This window comes from Hippopotamus amphibius, chromosome 6 (genome assembly GCF_030028045.1).
Source record: "Hippopotamus amphibius kiboko isolate mHipAmp2 chromosome 6, mHipAmp2.hap2, whole genome shotgun sequence".
NCBI lineage: Eukaryota > Metazoa > Chordata > Mammalia > Artiodactyla > Hippopotamidae > Hippopotamus > Hippopotamus amphibius.
The window spans coordinates 129,700,430-129,719,198 of record NC_080191.1 but is presented as its reverse complement, the minus strand read 5'-3'; the positions used below and the strand labels follow the sequence as shown (position 1 = coordinate 129,719,198).

The 18,769-nt window shown below is 39.4% G+C and overlaps 1 protein-coding gene across 1 annotated transcript in view; it reads right to left on the bottom strand.

The window, feature by feature from the left end:
- SELENOT (selenoprotein T) overlaps positions 1-18,398 on the bottom strand; it is a 28,461-nt gene extending 10,063 nt beyond the window's left edge. The window contains exon 1 of the mRNA XM_057739491.1: positions 18,155-18,398. Coding sequence (XP_057595474.1) covers positions 18,155-18,291 — 137 coding nt within the window. The 5' untranslated portion in view covers positions 18,292-18,398. The remainder of the gene's footprint in view (positions 1-18,154) is intronic.
- Positions 18,399-18,769: the final 371 nt, after the last annotated feature.

Here is an 18,769-nt window from a genome sequence, read left to right as displayed (position 1 = left end):
GCAAAAGAATGAAATTAGAATACTCCTTAACACCATACATAAAAATAAACTCAAAATGGATTAAAGACCTAAACGTAAGGCCAGACACTATACAACTCCTAGAGGAAAACATAGGAAGAACACTCCTCAACATAAATAACAGCAAGATCTTTTCTGATCCAACCTCTAGAGTAATGGAAATAAAAACAAAAATAAATAAGTGGGACCTAATGAAACTTCAAAGCTTCTGCACAGCAAAGGACACTATAAGCAAGACAAAAAGACAACCCTCAGGATGGGAGAAAATATTTGCAAATGAATCAACAAAGGATTAATCTCCAAAATATATAAACAGTTCATCCAGCTCAATACCAAAAAAACAAACCATCCGATCAAAAAATGGGCAGAAGACCTAAATATGCATTTCTCCAAAGAAGACATACTGATGGCCAAAAGGCACATGAAAAGCTGCTCAAAATCACTATTAGAGGGGCTTCCTAGGTGGCGCAGTGGTTGAGAATCTGCCTGTCAATGCAGGGGACATGGGTTCGATCCTTGCTCCAGGAAGATCCCACATGCGTGGAGCAACTAAGCCCGTGCGCCACAACTATTGAGCCCATGTGCTGCAACTACTGAAGTCCACACGCCTAGAGCCTGTACTCTGCAACAAGAGAAGCCATGGCAATGAGCCCGTGCACCACAATGAAGAGTAGCCCCCACTCACCGCAACTAAAAAGAAAGCCCACGCACAGCAAAAAAGACCCAACGCAGCCACTAAAATAAATCAATTAAAAAAAAAAATCACTATTAGAGAAACGCAAATCAAAACTACAATGCACACCAGTTAGAATGAGCATCATCAGAAAATCTACAAATAGTAAATGCTGGAGAGGGTGTGGAGAAAAGGGAACACTCTTGCACTGTGGGTGGGAATGTAAATTGATACAGCCACTATGGAGAACAGTATGGAGGTTCCTTGAAAAACTAAAAATAGAGTTACCGTATGACCCAGCAATCCCACTACTGGGCAAATACCCAAAGAACACCATAATTCAAAAAGACACATGCACCCCAATGTTCACTGCAGCACTATATACAATAGCCAGGACATGGAAGCAACCTAAATGTCCACCAACAGATAAATGGATAAAAAAGATGTGGTACATATATACAATGGAATATTACTCAGCTGTAAAAAGCAACGAAACTGGGACATTTGTAGAGATATGGATGGACCTAGAGACTGTCATACAGACTGAAGTGAGTCAGAAAGAGAAAAACAAATATCGTATATTAACACATATATGCGGACTATAGAAAAATGGTACAAATCAACCGGTTTGCAAGGCAGAAATAGAGACACAGATGTAGAGAACAAACATATGGACACCAAGTGGGGAAAGCGGGGAGGGTTGGGGGGGGGAATGAATTGGGAGATTGGGATACCAAATTGTACACTCTAAATACATGCAGTTTATTGTATGTTAACTGCATCTCAATAAAAGTTCTTAAAGAAAAATTTATAACAAAGGAGCCAATATACAATGGCAAAAGGATGATCTCTTCAATAAATGATCTTGGGAAAACTGGACATGCTATGAATGCAACTAGACCACTACCTTACACTATACACAAAAATCAACCCAAAACAGATTAAGGAGTTAACAGAAGACCTGAAACCACAAAACTGTTAGAAGAAAATATTGGGAGTAAGCTCCTTGGCATTAGTTCTGACAATGATTTTTTTGGACTTGACACCAAAAGCAAAGGCATCAAAAGCAAAAATAAGGAAGTGGGACTATGACCTTCTGCACAGCAAAGGAAACTATCAACAAAATGAAAGGGCAACCTACAGAATGGGAGAAAATACTTGCAGTTATAACCTCTGATAAGGGGTTAATACTCAAAATATATAAGAAACTCATACACTTCAATAGCCAAAAAGTTAATAATCTCATTAAAAAATGGGCAAAGGGGGAATTCCCTGGCAGTCTAGTGGTTAGGAATTGATGCTTTCAACTGCAGGGGCCTGGGTTCAATCCACGGTTGGGGAAATAAGATCCTGCAAGCTGGGTGTGGCAAAAAAAAAAAAAGAAAAAGGCAAAGGAACCTGAATAGACATATTTCCAAAGATGACATACAAATGGCAAAGAGGTAGATGAAAAAGGTACTCAACATCCCTAATCAACAGGGAAATGCAAATCAAAACAAAACCACAAAGAGTTACCACCTCATATCTGTTAGGATGTCTATCATCAAAAACCCAATATAAAGCAATGAAGGTACCACTTAGTAGGAAGGGAAAAAAAATATCAACCACCACCACGACCAACTCAAGGAAACATAAACAAAGTTTATGTCTGACAGGGAGAACCAGTCCAAATACTAGTAGATCTCAATGTAAGAAAACTCACTTTCCAAAAAAAAAAAAAAAAAAGAAAGTGAGAGAGAAATTCACCACTCTTTCTTTACAAGTAATACTTCCTCTACATTTAGAATGAAAATTTCACAAAAGATTAAGTCCCTAAAAAGTATGAAAATTTTGCAAAGGAAGACAAATCTCTATTAACTAAATACTTTAAAGAATTTATGAATATCCAGACACCTTACCTTTCCTAAACATTCTCCTTATCCAATATTTTATTATTGTTGTTAGATTCATCAAGTATTGATCTCTTGCCACAACTGCTTTCTATATAAGAAAATTTTAATGTCGTTTTGTTTTGAATATACCACAAAAATAATGTAAAGCACTTATATGCCTAACTACCTTGAAACCAAGAAATGCCACCTGATTTCAATGTCTAAGTTTGCATTGATGTTTACAATGGAGTTGATGATCTAAAATGATAGTATCTAACTTTTTAACGCAGTATTTGAGAGTTGGAGACTTACTTGAGTTGAAATTTCCTTTTTTATAGATGAAGGGGAAAAAATTGAAAACCAGAGAGATCAAGTGATTCCAGATATGGTCCCTGCCCTTAGTCAGGGCTGAGACCAGAACACAGACTTCGTGATTTGAGATCCTAGGCCCTTTCCATTAAACCTCAATAAAACAGATGATGTAAGAGCTAATCTTCCCTGTGTCCACAAAGCCACAATCAAGTACCCATAAAGTAGCAGAGATCTCTTGGGGTTCCTCCATGATGGCGATATAGATTCTCCCTCTGGGAGAACTAAGTCTGTGGGCCCCAACAGTCCTCATATTTGCTCTGGGAGTTTCAACCCTTCATCAAGGGAAGCCCTAAGAAGCCCAGCTAGAGAAGTATGTCTATGTGCAGGCAACACTACAGGTCAGATTCCTCCTAGTCACCCAGTTTTCTGGCTATTGTGTTCAGAAGCCTAACTCTATCCTTGGTTCTTCCAGCCCCAACTCCTCAAACTCTGTATCAAACTTCATATAGAATCAACCCATAATCTTGAAATCTAAAAAGTACTTTAAATCTGTAACTTTCTTCAAATTTCCAATTATAAAATAAATAAGTCGCGAGGATGTATAATGTACAGCATGGTGACTATAATAATACTGTATTCCATATTTGAAAGTAGCTAGCAGAGCAGATCTTTAAAGTTCTCATCACAAGAAAAAATAATGTAACTGTATAGTGATGTGTTAACCGGACTTACTGTGGTAATCATTCTGCAATACATACAAACATCAAGTCACTACACTGTACACCTGAAACCAACATGTTATACCTCAAAACAAAAAAACTGTACACTTCTTGTTTCTGAAAAATGAAGCAGTTTACAAGACTGACAAAATATATTTTTAGGCAACTTTACTTATGCATAAATAAACTTTCCTCCCTATGTTTGCCTTCAGACTTGTGAAGAAAAAACAAGTAATTTTTCCCCTATATAATAATTTCCCCCAAATGTTCAAATTGTTTTGAAATAGCAAACTCTACTGGCAACAGACGTTTTCCAAAAAAACATACCTAGTGTTTATCGAGGTGGGCAAAATGTGAAATTAAAGGCACACATGGTAAGGAGCCGGTAATCATTCCACCTCTACCACCACACCCAGCTCTTTCAACTTTTCACTCTTTCTGGGTCAGTGAGTAGAACGATATAACTCATGGTATACCTTCAACAAATAAATATGTTAACATGCTAAAAATATGCTGTAGCTGCCTATTTCTTCTATCCCTGGACCAAAGGCCCTTAAAAAGTAAATTAAACTATGAAAATAAATCTTAATTTAAGTCCTAATCACTTTGTAAATCTCTTTCTTGAAATACAAAAATATCTTACTATATGGAATCATCTTTTGCAACTGCTTAATTGAAAATATTTTACACAATACTTTTATAAGATTGATTTTCTAAAAGAAAGAACTTGCATACAAATTAGATCATCTTTCTGTAATGAATAGAAAGGAAATTTAAGAAATTTGTCCATCTATTTCAAATAGATTCTGTGCTTTTAAGTTCGTCACGTTTCAATCTCCTAATTCATGGTTCCAACTATCCCACTTCTCCTTTTCTATACTAACATCTGCCCCAACTGCAATCAAATACCTATTTACATCAAACTTGAGTCTGTTACAAACCCCAACCTCTCCAATCTCCTTATTAAAGGAAAACAGGGCAAAATCTCAGATACTTACTATTATGAAATAAATACTTGATTTCCTTCTATTTTTCACATCTCCTGAACTCACCTTTCCCTTTTATTTACAATAACCTCCCCTCCAATTGTCCTCCCACCCACACATAGGACTGGATACTGTTTATATAATAAGACTCAACCCCTTGCCAATATCTAATGTTCCAGAAATGCAAACCTGTCCCAAGAAGCCTTGAGTTCCCTCCCTAAAAATGAAGAACTGGGATTTTAAAAAGTAACTATCTCCAGACAGGTTTAATCAGAGCTGTTGTGGATAGAGGAGAGTGGTAATCTTTCAAAAGGACTAAAGAGAGGAGGTAAATCAATCTTCAAAGAGAAAAATACAAATGAAATATATTTTACTGAGAAGAGAGCAGATGTGAGCCAGAGGAAGAGTGAATGCAGTCCTCTCAAACCTTTAAGTTTTCTATTTCAGCCCATCTTGAGGCACTGCTGCATTCCTGCCTTTGGATTCTATACCATTTTTTTTCATTTTATTTATTTTTTTGAGGTACACCAAGTTCAATCATCTGTATTTATACACATATCCCCGTATTCCCTTCCTCTCTTGACTACCCCCCCCACCCTCTCCGTCCCAGTCCTCTAAGGCATCATCCATTCTCGAGTTGAACTCCCTTTGTTATACAGCAACTTCCCAACGGCTATCTATTTTACAGTTGGTAGTATATATATGTCTATGCTACTCTCTCACTTCGTCTCAGCTTTCCCTTCACCCCCCGCCATTCTTTTAGTAATTTTAAATTCATTTCCCGGACTTCCCTGATGGCACAGTGGTTAAGAATCCACCTGACAATGCAGGGGACACGGGTTTGATCCCTGGTCTGGGAAGATCCCATATGTTGCAAAGCAACTAAGCCGATGTGCCACAACTACTGAGCCTGCGCTCTAGGGCCCACATGCCACAACTGCTGAGCCCATGTGCTGCAACTACTGAAGCCCATGCACCTAGAGCCCATGCTCCACAAAAGAAGCCACCACAAATGAGAAGCTCACACACAACAATGAAGAGTAGCCCCCACTCGCTGCAACTAGAGAAAGCCCGGGCAAAGCAATGAAGATTCAATGCTGCCAATAAATAAATAAATACAATTTAAAAATAAAAATGAAAAATAATGCATTTCCAAATGTGTTGTTTAAACCAGTTCAAATTGGTTTCTCTACTTGCATTCTAAGAATTTCAACTAATATTTCTCTCATTCTGTACCCAGAAAATCAGGAAGGTATTTTGTAAATACCATGCTTTATAACTGCCAACAGCACTGACCAGACCAACAGTTCACTGATCATTGAAAACTGCGTTTTTAGATGTAATCTTTATTTCTCCTTGCTCTGTTTAGTAGATGAAGTAGTAACAGACATTTGTCTGGTGCATCACCTGCTCTAAGTGTTTTAAGCAATGAAATCTGAACAAGGGGCTCTATAAACCACACAAGAAATAAGATATTCAGGGGGTGAATAGACTAACCTGAAAAATGCTTTTTAAAAAAATTACAAACAAGAGTGCTCACACAATGTTCATAGCAGCACTATTTACAATAGTCAAGGCATGGAAGCAACCTAAATGTCCACCAACAGGTGAATAAATAAAGATGTGGTACATATGTACAATGGAATATTACTCAGCCATGAAAAAGAATGAAATAATGCCATTTGCAGCAACAGGGATGGACCTATACATTATCACATTAAGTGTAATAAGCCAGAGAAAGATAAATATTATATATCACTTATATGTGGAACCTAAAAAAGATACAAATGGGACTTCCTTGGTGGTGCAGTGGTTAAGAATCCACCTGACAATGCAGGGGACATAGGTTCAATCCCTGGTTTAGGAAGATCCCACATACTGCAGAGCAACTAAGCCCATGTGCCACAACTACTGAGCCTGTGCTCTAAAGCCTGAGAGCCACAACTACTGAGCCCACGCACCTAGAGCCTGTGTTCCACAACAAGAGAAGCCACAGAAATGAGAGGCCCGCGCATCGCAACTAGAGAAAGCCCACGTGCCGCAGCAAAGACCCAATGCAGCCAGAAAAATAAATAATAAATAAATCTTTAAAAAAAAAAAAAAAAAGAATAAACTCAATAAAAAAAACCCTAGGAATCTTAGAAAGCCACCAATGGGATAAGTAGTAAGAATGTGTTGGCAATTCAGAGTAGCACAAACATGACTGACAATAATACAATGATTTCTGGAAGTTTAGCCCCACCAGTAGAGATGGAGGCCAGGTCAAGAAGGTTACTGAGTGCAGAGCATGTTCAAAAGGCTGAAGTTTTACATGTATCATATTCTATGCCTAAAAGCTACCAAAGTGAAGCAGAGGTCAACCAGATAAAAATCCACCTGAATCCATCCATACTCCAGTTAGGAATTTTTAAAGGGGAAGTGAGGGGGAAAAGACAGGTTATGTCAGGACCAACCACAGTGGACTACCAAAGGATTGTACTCATTTTTTCAATAAATATTGCCTGATGACAAGTACTGTTTTAGGCTCTAAAGATACAGCAGCAAGCAAAACAGACAAAAATCTATGCCTTTCTAATGCTGGCAACATTTTAATGAAGAAGAAAGAGTAAGCTGGTAACAGTCTAATGAAGAAGAAACAGTTCACCAATTGATAATATCTGAAGTTGTTTCCCTTGTCTTGCTTGAGAAACAGGAATGAAAAAAACAAACAAAAAAACCACCTGAAGGACTATGGAAAAAATGCCACAAATTGAAAGAGCCAAGAAACCACGAACAAAAGATTCAAAATCCAAAAATATTCTGCAAGCAGAAGAAAAGGATGATAAAAAGAGATAAGGACTGTAAGAAACCTCAAAACCAAAAAGCAGAAATTTAAAAAATATCTTGAGGCCCTAAAGAAAATTTATGGGTGGAAAACTGAATTGGTGATAGAAGATGAATAATAAACAAAAAGTACAAAAAACCTAAATAGTATCATCAATAGATGAAATTCAGATACATCATTTTTTTTCCTATAGAAAATACCCTGAGAAACCACAGAACATTTACAACAACTGACCATCTATGTTAGGTCACATAGAAAGCCCAGTAAGTATGTGGATGAAGAATGTCTACAGCTAGCTCAGTAAACAAAGGATGTTGCAACCATCAAGTCATCAGCTACTGCAGACACCCCCAACTGCGCACCCTGAGGAAGTTCAGGATGGAGAAAAACAGGATACTGGACCTAGAAAGTTAAGGTACGTATCAAAGGAATTTCAATAAGCCCAGACTCTTGCATCTTCCCATACACAGAAAAGCACTACACTCATTAACTTGAGAAAGAAAACTCTGGTTTTCTTTAATTAATAGTAATCGTTTGTTGTTTCCATAACCTGCAGTTTTTTTTTAAAGTCCTATATATCCTGGCTCCTCCTTTACCTCTTCAGAAGGGTCCCTCAAAGTTGAGAGGCTGTCTCCCAGGCCTAAATCCTCAGTATGTCCGCAGAATAAAACATAACAGCAAATGTCACATTCTCTAATAACAGTGCAATAAACTAGAGAATTTTAAAAACCCAACCCACTTTAAGATCTTCTAATAGGAGTATTAACTGGTTTTACTATGTAAAAATTTTAAATGTGATATCCACTAACATAATCATAGTACTTTACTTCTATGGATTTAGTTTATGGAACTAATTGCACAAGTACACAAAATTTCTGATAGTCCTCTTAAAGTAATTTTATGAAAAATTATGACCAACATAAATATTAAACAAAAGATTCAGTGGCTTAAATAAATTAGAGCATATCCATCTTATGGAATACTAAGCCTGTTGATACAAATCAGTATTTACTAATATGAAAAGATAAGTGATGGAGGGGAAGGCAAATTTCAAAAGAAGCATACAACTATGAACTCATTAAAATAAAATTATATAACATAGCATGTGTCTGTGTGAAGAGCTGGCTTGAAGGAGGTTCTTCAAAATGTTATTAAAGAGTTACAAGGATTTTTCACTTTCTTCCATATACTTCTTTTTTTTATTATTTTTACAGCTAACATTATTTTCATAGTGAAATGGAGAAGGACCCTGTGGGGCTCCAAGGCATGGAAGCCTTTTTGTCCCTTTGTTTTTTACAGGTGAGACTCCAGTCTCCACGACCTTCCCTGAATTCCAAAGGGCAGATTCAAACAGTTGCTAATCAAGGGAGAAGCAGCCAAGGTAGCACCTGAGGCAAGATTAAAGGGACCAGAGAAGTTCACCCAGCTCAGGAGACCCTGCTCACACCCTAATCTTGTCAGCAAGCAACACCCCCCCACCCGCCACCAGCCCCTTGAACTATTGCTATAAAATTCCTCATCAAATCCTCAAGGGTTGGGACACATAGTTTTTCAAGGTAGGAGCCTACAGTGTTCCTCTTTCTCTGGCAAAGTAATAAAGCTATCCTTTTCTACTTCACCCAAAATTCTGTCTCTGAGGTTCAATTCCGCACCATTGTACGGAGAAGCTGAGCTTTCCACATCAATAACCAGAAAGCTGTTTTCATTTTAAGCTGAAAGTCAGTAAGTAAAGCTTTCAAAGGTTTATTTACTGAAGTTCCGATTACAACATTAAAGACAATAAAAATAAATTATGATAATGAGCACCTGATAAAAGGTAGTAGCAGGTACACTGTGTGAGATGTTTTTAACTGATTATCTGACTCCACCTCTCATTTCCTGTCTCCTCCCCCCTCCTCTACGCTGAGTCAGGCTTCATTTGCATGTGTTCTTCCTTTAGCTAGTAAAGCTCATTCTCTGTATCTGCTGGTGGAGTTCCCCATACCCTTCAAGATTTCATTTCCTCCTCTGCAAAGCCTTCCAGCTACCCCTGAATAGGTAATCTTTCCTCTCTCTGGGTTTTTAAGACTTCTTTTAGAACACTCAGAACAGAATGTTTTACTGTAATACTGTTTACATGCCTGTCTCTCCCACCACACAATTGGTTTTCAAATGTTATTGTAAAAGACAAATTCCTATTCTCCTAAAAATTGGACGAAACTGGAAAAAAAGTGGCATGAAAAAGGGGGCATTAAAAACAAGGGCTTCATAACACAACACTGTAAATCAATTACACTCTAATAAAAATTAAAAACAAAACAAAACAAAAAAACAAACAAAAAAACCAAGGGCTTGATTATGAGTGCTAAAATCTATGGTCAAGATTTCTTCCTCATCAATCCCAATCAAGATAAAGTATGTGAAAACACTATTTTCCTTTTTGGAAAGCAGTGACAGTGACAAAAATCAAATGAACCAGAGGACTCCAACTACACTCAAGTGACAAAGATGGAAATGAAACATACATGCATGCTTTCATTTTTTTCTTTAAGCTTAACAGTATCTAGTAGAATAATAAAATGTTAGAGGTAACTGGAATGCAACCAACACCTTTATTTTACAGATGAATAAGTTGAGAGCTAAAGAGATTAAGTATTTCCCCAAAGTCATTCAGAAGATAAAAGGCAGATGAGTAACTAGGCCTCCAAACTGCTAGTCCAGTAAATGCTCAGCTTCCCAGTACCTATACCATTCAAAATTTATAAGGTTATTTATGAACTTTCCAAATGATATATTAAATTTTACTTCCACCACTTACGTTAATGGCAAACTGTAAGGAAACAATGTTCCAATTTTCTCTGAGATAAAACCATAAAACCATTCATATTTTACTTACATCTAAAAGCTCGGAACTGAAGTACTTCATTCATTATTAAGAAGAAACAACTATTATGTGCATGGTATTCAGTTGGTTCCTGAGTATTTATTGTTTAAAATGGTAAAAACAAAAACAAAAAAAACAAAATGGTGACAAATTCTATGTAACTTTAAAACTCTAACAGTGGCAGGTGCAGCAGCTACCATTTTATTTGTTCTCTATAGCACTCTACTACTACTCTACTATGTGGATCAACTTCTTATTACTCCTTTATTTCACTGTTTCCAAGCAGTACATGCTTCCTATTTAGCATCTTTTTAAAAACCAAGGTTTATAACCCTGTGTCATGGTTTAAATGGCTATATTTTTTTCCTTCTGAGTGGTATATAGAATAATGGTGTATCTTACAATCCATCATATCTTAGGTTTGGAGAAATAAAATAACTGTTATTTAAGTTTTTAAGTTTCAGTTACTGTGACTATTTTGGGAAGATGAAAATTTCTTCCTAGGATTTTCCCTGGCTACTGTTCTTAGTTTTAAAAATTGAACAACAAAACAAACTTGTGGTTACCAAAGGGGATGGCTGGGGGAGGGGGGGATAAATTAAGAGTTTAGGATTAACCCATACCAACTACAATATATAAAACAGGTAAACAACAAGGGCCTACTATGTAGCACAGGAAACTACACTCAAATCTTGTAATACCTATAATGAAAACAAATCTGGAAAAGAATATATATACGCTATATATATAACTGAATCATTTTGCTGTACACTTGAAAGTAACACAATATTGTAACCTATACTTCAATTACAAAAAAAAACCACACAGGATTCCTCCCCTTCCATCCCCCCCCAAGAAAAACACCCATAAAAACTGTCTCCTTTGTTTATCATTACAGTGAATGGCAAAGCATCCTTCTAGAACTCAGGAGTCATCTTCGACACCTCACACTGAATGCCACCTCTCTGGCCCCTCAAATATGTAATTACCAAGAACTGCTAAATGTATCTCCAAAAGATCTCTTAAACCTGTCCCTGGGACTTCCCTGGTGGCACAATGGTTAACAATCCACCTGCCAATGCAGGGGACACAGGTTCAATCCCCAGTCCCGGAAGATCCCACATGCCTTGGTGCAATTAAGCCCGTGCGCCACAACTACTGAGCCCTGCTGCAACTACTGAAGCCCATGCACCTAGAGCCCATGCTCTGCAACAAGAGAAGCCAATGCAATAAGAAGCCCAAGCACCACAGCGAAGAGTAGCACCCGTTCGCCATAACTAGAGAAAGCCCACGCAGCAACGAAGACACAATGCAGCCAATAACAAATAAATGAACAACAAAAAATAAATAAAAAATAAAAAAAATTTAAAAACCTGTCCCTTCACTTCTACCACCATATTTTTCTATTCGAAGCTCCACTGTCTCTTGCCTGGGCAACTCCAAGAGTCCCCCCAAATGGTCTCCCCACATCTATTTTTTGTTCCCTGTAATGTCTTTTCCACAATGATCCTTACTGATTTTACCTTAACATGGCCATCCAGACCTCCCAGGATCTGTGCCACCTTCTCTTTAGTCGTTAAGGTCAGCAGCCTTGGCCTCAAGAAATTCTGTTCTCTCCTCTTATAAGGCAGCTGAACATGTTATTTCCATTGCTCAAAAGCGCTCTCTAAATACATTCTATCCTTCAAATATCAGTTCAAAGTTCATTTTCTCATGGAAACCTTTCCTGATCCCATTACTAGGTCTCTTTCATACCATATTACTTTCCTACAGCAATTAACACAACTGTAATTTTACATGTTGTCCATGGATTAATGACGGCCTTCTACTCTTGCCTTTAACATCTGTGAGAGCACTGAACTGAATTCCCAGCACCAAGCAAAGCACCTCTGCAGAGTTGGTGCTCAAATATTTGTTATATATACAAATGTTGTCTAAGTAACTAACGTGATCTCTATGACTCAATTTCTCAGATTTCTTCAATTCAGCCTTTTACTAATCTTGATCAGTATCAACATCCAAATCAGACTTAGATCTTTATTTTCTTGCCTCTATGCTAAGTTGGTATAAATTTATATTAAAATCTGTTCTAGTAGTTGCTGCATTTACCTCTTAAAACTCCATTTAGAAATTGATTGTCCTGGAGATAGGATCAAGATGGCAGAGCAGGAGGATGTGCGCTCACTTCCTCTTGCAAGAGCACTGGAATTACAACTAACTGCTGAATAATCATCAACAGAAAGACATTGGAACTCACCAAAAAAAAACACCCCACATCCAGAGACAAAGGAGAAGCCGCAATGAGACGATAGGAGGGGCTCAATCGCATTAAAGTCAAATCCCATAAATGCTGGGTGGGTGACTCACAAACTGGAGAACAGTTATACCACACAAGTCCACCCACTAAAGTGAGGGTTCTGAGCCCCACGTCAGGCTTCCCAACCTGGCAGTCCAGCAACAGGAAGAGGAATCCCCAGAGAATCAGACTTTGAAAGCCAGTGGGATTTGATTGCAGGACCTCCACAGGACTGGGGGAAACAGAGACTCCACTGTTGGAGGGCACACAAAAAAGTGTGCTCACCGGGACCCAGAGGGAAGGAGCAGTGACCCCATAGGAGACTGAACCAGACCTACCTGCTGGTGTTGGAGGGCTGCCTGTAGAGGTGGGGGCAGCTGTGGCTCACCAAGGAGACAGGGGCACTGGTGGCAAGGGTTCTGAGAAGTACTCATTGGCGTGAGCCCTCCCAGAGTCCACCATTAGCCACACCAAAGAGCCTGTAAGCTCCAGCGTTAGGTAGCCTCAGGCCAAACAACCAACAAGGTGGGAACACAGCCCCACCCACTAGCAGACAAGCAGATTAAAGTTTTACTGAGCTCTTCCCACCAAATTAGATTAAAGTCTTACTGAGCTCCGCCCACCCAGCCCTACTCACCATCAGTCCTTCCCATCAGGAAGCACCCATGAAACTCCTAGATAGCTCCCTCCACAAAAGAGCAGACATCAGTATCAAGCAGTATCAGAAGTATTTCGTCTTGTGGAACTGAAAACCACAGCCACAGAAAGATAGAGAAAATGAAAAAGCAGAGGACTTTGTACCAGATGAAGGGACAGGATAAAACCCCAGAAAAACAACTAAATGAAGAGGAGATAAGCACCCTTCCAGAAAAAGAATTCAGAATAATGATGGTGAGGATGATCCAGGACTTTGAAAAAAGACTGGAGGCAAAGATCGAAAAGTTTACCAAAAACCTAGAAGAATTAAAGAGCAAACAGAGTTATGCAACACAATAACTGAAATGAAAAATACACTAGAAGGAACCAACAGCAGATTAACTGAGGCAGAAGGGCGAATAAGTGACCTGGAAGACAGAATGGTGATCATCACTGATGTGGAAAAGAATAAAGAAAAAAGAATGAAAAGAATTGAAGACAGCCTAAGAGACCTCTGGGACAATATTAAATGCACCAACATTTGCATTATAGGGGTCCCAGAAGGAAACGAGAGAGAGAAAGGGCCTAAGAAGATACTGGAAGAGAGTCTAGTTGAAAACTTCCCTAACATGGGAAAGGAAATAGCTACCCAAGTCCAGGAAGCGCAGAGAGTCTGAGGTAGGATAAACCCAAGGAGAAACACGCCAAGACATATAGCAGTCAAGTTGACAAAAATTAAAGACAGAGAAATGTCATTAAAAGCAACAAGGGAAAAATGACAAATAACATACAAGGGAACTCCCATAAGGTTAACAGCTGATTTCTCAGCAGAAACTCTGCAAGCCAGAAGGGAGTGGCATGATATATTTCAAGTGATGAAAGGGAAGAACCTACAACCAAGAATACTCTACCCAGCAAGGATCTCATTCAGATTCCAGGGAGAAATCAAAAGCTTTACAGACAAGCAACAGCTAAGAGAATTCAGCACCACCAAACCAGCCCTACAACAAATGCTAAAGGAACTTCTCTAAGTGGGAAACGTAACAGAAGAAAAGGACCTACAAAAACAAAAACAATTAAGAAAACGGTAATAGGAACATAGATGTCGATAATCACCTTGAATGTAAATGGACTAAATGCACCAACCAGAAGACACAGACTGGCTGAATGGATACAAAAACAAGACCCATACATATGCTGTCTACAAGAGACCCACTTCAGACCTAGGGACACATACAGACTGAACGTGAGGGGATGGGAAAAGATATTCCATGCAAACGAAAATCAAAAGAAAGCTGGAGTAGCAATACTCATACCAGATAAAATAGACTTTAAAATAAAAAATGTTACAAGAGACAAGAAAGGATATTACATAAAGATCAAGGGATCAATCCAAGAAGAAGAGATAACAATTATAAATATATATGCATCCAATATAGGAGCACCTCAATACATAAGGCAAATGCTAACAACTATGAAAGAGGAAATGCAAGGCAGAAATAGAGACACAGATGTAGAGAATGAACATAGACACCAAGTGGGGAAAGCGGGGAGGGTTGGCGGGGGAATGAATTGGGAGATTGGGATACCAAACTGTACACTCTAAATATATGCTGTTTATTGTCTGTTAACTGTATCTCAATAAAAGTTCTTAAAAAAAAAGAAAGAAATTGGTTGTCCTAAAATTATAGCAGTGGATTCTTCTTTTTTTTTTTTAGCAGTGGATTCTTAAATTAAAAATTGGAAAAATTGGAAAATTAAAAAATTTACGTTTTGAAATCTTAACTTTACTATTTAATCTACTATTTAAGCTACTAAGAATCTACTATTCTTAGTAAATCATTTGTCAAATGTTCAAATAAGTATTAACCATAAAGAGCGGTAGACAGTAATCTCTTTAAACTGCAACAACTGATGAAATGCTGCAGGTCTGATTACATGTTAACTCACAGATATGGGAGGAAAAAAACATGCATACAAACATGTCAAACAGCACCTATCGGAATACACATAAAAATCACAAGAAAGGAAAATGTGACAAGGGAACTTTAAGCTCTGATTGGAGAACTTCCTTTTTTATGTTTAATACTTAGAGTCCAAATAAGCTGTATAATTTTTTTCCCCAAATACACAATGTCATCAAACTTATCTGATTCAATTGCTCAATCAACAGATGTAATAAACCCAACACTCAGGTACGTAAAGTAATACTGTGCTTCTCTGTAGGCTTCAAGGGGAGACACATCTGTCTTGTTCACCAGAGTATCTTTACCCCTTGGCACAAGCAGGTATTAAATGAGGATTTATTGAGAAAATACATCAACACAGAATAGGAAAGTTTGTTTTAAGCTATTCTGCATGCTTCATCTCTGTCTTCAATTCCACTTATGTGTTGTGTTATTTTGTTCTAGTATCATTACAAAAGTGCCACAATTAACAGATGATATATTAAGTTGAAGAGTACTCCTAATAAACATAAAATAATAAGGGACAAAAGCAATGGAAAGGAAGGTAAAAAATAGTCTTCTTTGTTAACACTGGTAATTAATGAAAAGTTGCATTTTATCGCACTCAGATTTCAAATGGAATTGAAAGAATTTTCACATATTTACCCTCAATTGTCTTAGCTTCCTCTCCTTTCCCAAACAAACTTGCAAATAAATGCCCAAGAGATTCCACCAAAACCAGAAACCAAATATTCACTTTACTATATACAGATTAATCTCTGGGGGAAAAAGAAACAACAAGCTAAATTTACCTGTATTTGGTAGGGCATAGGGCACATTAATAGTTATTTCCCATCTACAGATTAAAAAAAAAAAAAAGTGAAGCATTTTTGTATGTAACATGCTCAGGATGACCATAAAAGAGAATACTTAAACTTTTGGGACAAGTTTGTAATTCTCTACCTAAAAAAAAAAAAAGGACACAAAAATTAAGCACCAAAAGTCTACCTAATGGGACTTCCTAGGTGGCGCAGTGGTTAAGAATCTGCCTGCCAATGCACGGGACACGGGTTTGAGCCCCTAGTCCAGGAAGACCCCACATGCCACGGAGCAAATAAGCCCATGCACCACAGCTATTGAGCCCATGTGCCGCAACTACTGAAGCCTGCGCGCCTAGAGACCGTGCTCCGCAACAAGAGAAGCCACTGCAATAAAGGGGTCCACACACCTCAATGAAGACTAGCCCCACACTCTACAACTAGAGAAACCCCTGTGGAGCAACGAAGACCCAACACAGCCAATAAACAAATAAACTAAAAAAAAAAAAAGTCTAAAGTACTTAAGACTTTTTTAAAAGTTTAACTTGAAGATCTAAATACCCTTCCTTACATTTGTTTACACATTTTCAAAACTTTGTAAGGTATGTCTGTTAAATTACTGTGACAAGTATTCCAATATAAGCAGCTATAAAAGAGTATTTTGGAAAAGCACAAGTGAAACCAAGAGATATGAAACAGAAAAATAACATAACTTGTAAAATGCAGTCTGTTTTTTAACTAGTTAAATCTAAAAGTATCACACTTAATCCTTAACAATATTTATGTTAATAAGATGAATGCCACTTTCTAATGGAAAAAATAAATAAATATGGGGGAAAAGGCAGAATGGTCAAGCCACAACTCCCATTTACAGTATGAAAGATGATATATGATGATATATGCCAGGCACACAGTAAACACTACAGGGAGCTTTTTTTTTAATCAGAAAAAAATTGCAAGGTTTGTAGTTTTCACTCTAAAAATACTTACCATCTTATTTTCTGACTCTTTACAATTAAAACTCACTTAAAATGATTTAATATTAAAGATTTGCCTAGTCTTTAAAAACTAAGCAACACAGTGGTTGGAAAAGTAAAAAACCTAAACTTTAGTACACTTATATTAACACATCAAGTTTGAAAAAGCTGATTTTAATGCATTATGGCCAAAACCAATATTCCAAAGTATCAGGGCTCTGAAAACTTACTAATTTGACCATCCTATTCTGAAAAAACGTCATCTTTTGAAATACAGGATTCTAATTTCCACAACTTTGTAATTTGGGGTTTAGTTTTTAATCTGAGCCTTTGAAACCTTCCCCAACACCACTTACCTTATCACATGCATTACTGCCCTGCTTTTAATACTTAACTAGGTAACAACTAAATCACTTACAGAACACTGTCGAAAACTGCCGGGTTTGAGGGGAAGAGGGGTTGTTTTCCCTATTTCTCTGAATGCCTAAGAGATCTGAAAGGTAGAAAGACATGCCAGGGCAGGGAACTCACGCGAGTAGAGGGAATGGGAGAGAAGATGCAGTCTGGGAGCGAACGGTTGTCAGCAGAGCAACGTGCTCCTTTACAAAAACACTTTGGAAACTGCAAACGGAGAATCAGCCTCCCCATCGAAGCCTATCAGCTGTCAGAATCCCTACTCCCTCGCCCAACAGGTACCCCGGCAGGTCCTGGAGAAAAAGGCGTCTGTCCCTCGCGCGTCCCCTCCAACGACCCGAGTTAACCTTCGCCTAGCGGGGCCGCGAGGCCGCCCGGCGCAAACCGCGAAAACCCTGAGGAAAAGGGGAGCGACGACAAACGCGGGGGCTCCTCCGCCGACACTGCGCCGACTCATGCCCACCTCCGCAGGCAGCCGGGTGGCCATGGCGTGACGCTGCCGACCGGCCCTCCGTACTGATAAGTGTCCCCTTGCAGCATTTAACCTTCTCGTGCCCTCCTTCCCCATTCCCTCCATTCCAGGAACCAAAAAAGAAGCGAGCGGTAGCTGGAGGCAAGGAAGGCGGCCTGGCCACCCCCAGGAAGAGCCTCGGGAAGGCAGGCAGCGGAAGGCTTGCTGGCGCCGTTCTTCCGGGCCAGGGAAGGGGTCAGCCCTCCAGGCCGCGAAGCCGGGGCCTCGCGTCGTGAGAGGCGCCGAGCGGAGGCGCGGCGGGGCAGCGGGGCGCCGGCGCACATACTCACCAAATCTGGAACTTGAGCAGCGGCCCCGTGGCGTACTGCATCTTTAATCTCTTGCCAGGCACGCCGCCCAGGTTGGCCGAGGCATCGCTCCGGACAACCGCCGACGCCGCCACCAGGAGAAGTAGCAGAAGCCTCATCTTAAACGAGCCAGCCGCTTCGGCCGCCCTCAAGCTGAGACTGCAACCAGCCCAAAGCAGCGCCGGAGCCGCGAGTCACTCCCCACCGCGCAGGCGCGATCCGCCAAGGTCGGGAGGGAAGCACGAATGCGCCTGCGCATCCCGGCGGCGGCGGCGGCGGCGGCGCACGCTGCGAGAGGAAGAGCAGACCTGTTTCACGGTGCTGACCCACCATCTTGGATGTGCGGGGAGATGCTGGGATGGAGTGAGATGAGTAGGGAGGGAACAGCTGGTGGGATGTCAGAAGAGTCTGTCAATTAAAGCTACTGGTACACCTGGGTTTTACCTGCAATTTCATGTAATTCAGAGTTTTATCTTCCTGAGACACTTAGGAACACCTGTTTAACAGCCTTGATTTCAGGCGTGGGAGGTAAAAGAGAAAAAGCCCCCTCCTTCCAAACAGCAATGCTTCACTCTTCTTGGGTGCATGCTGTGACCT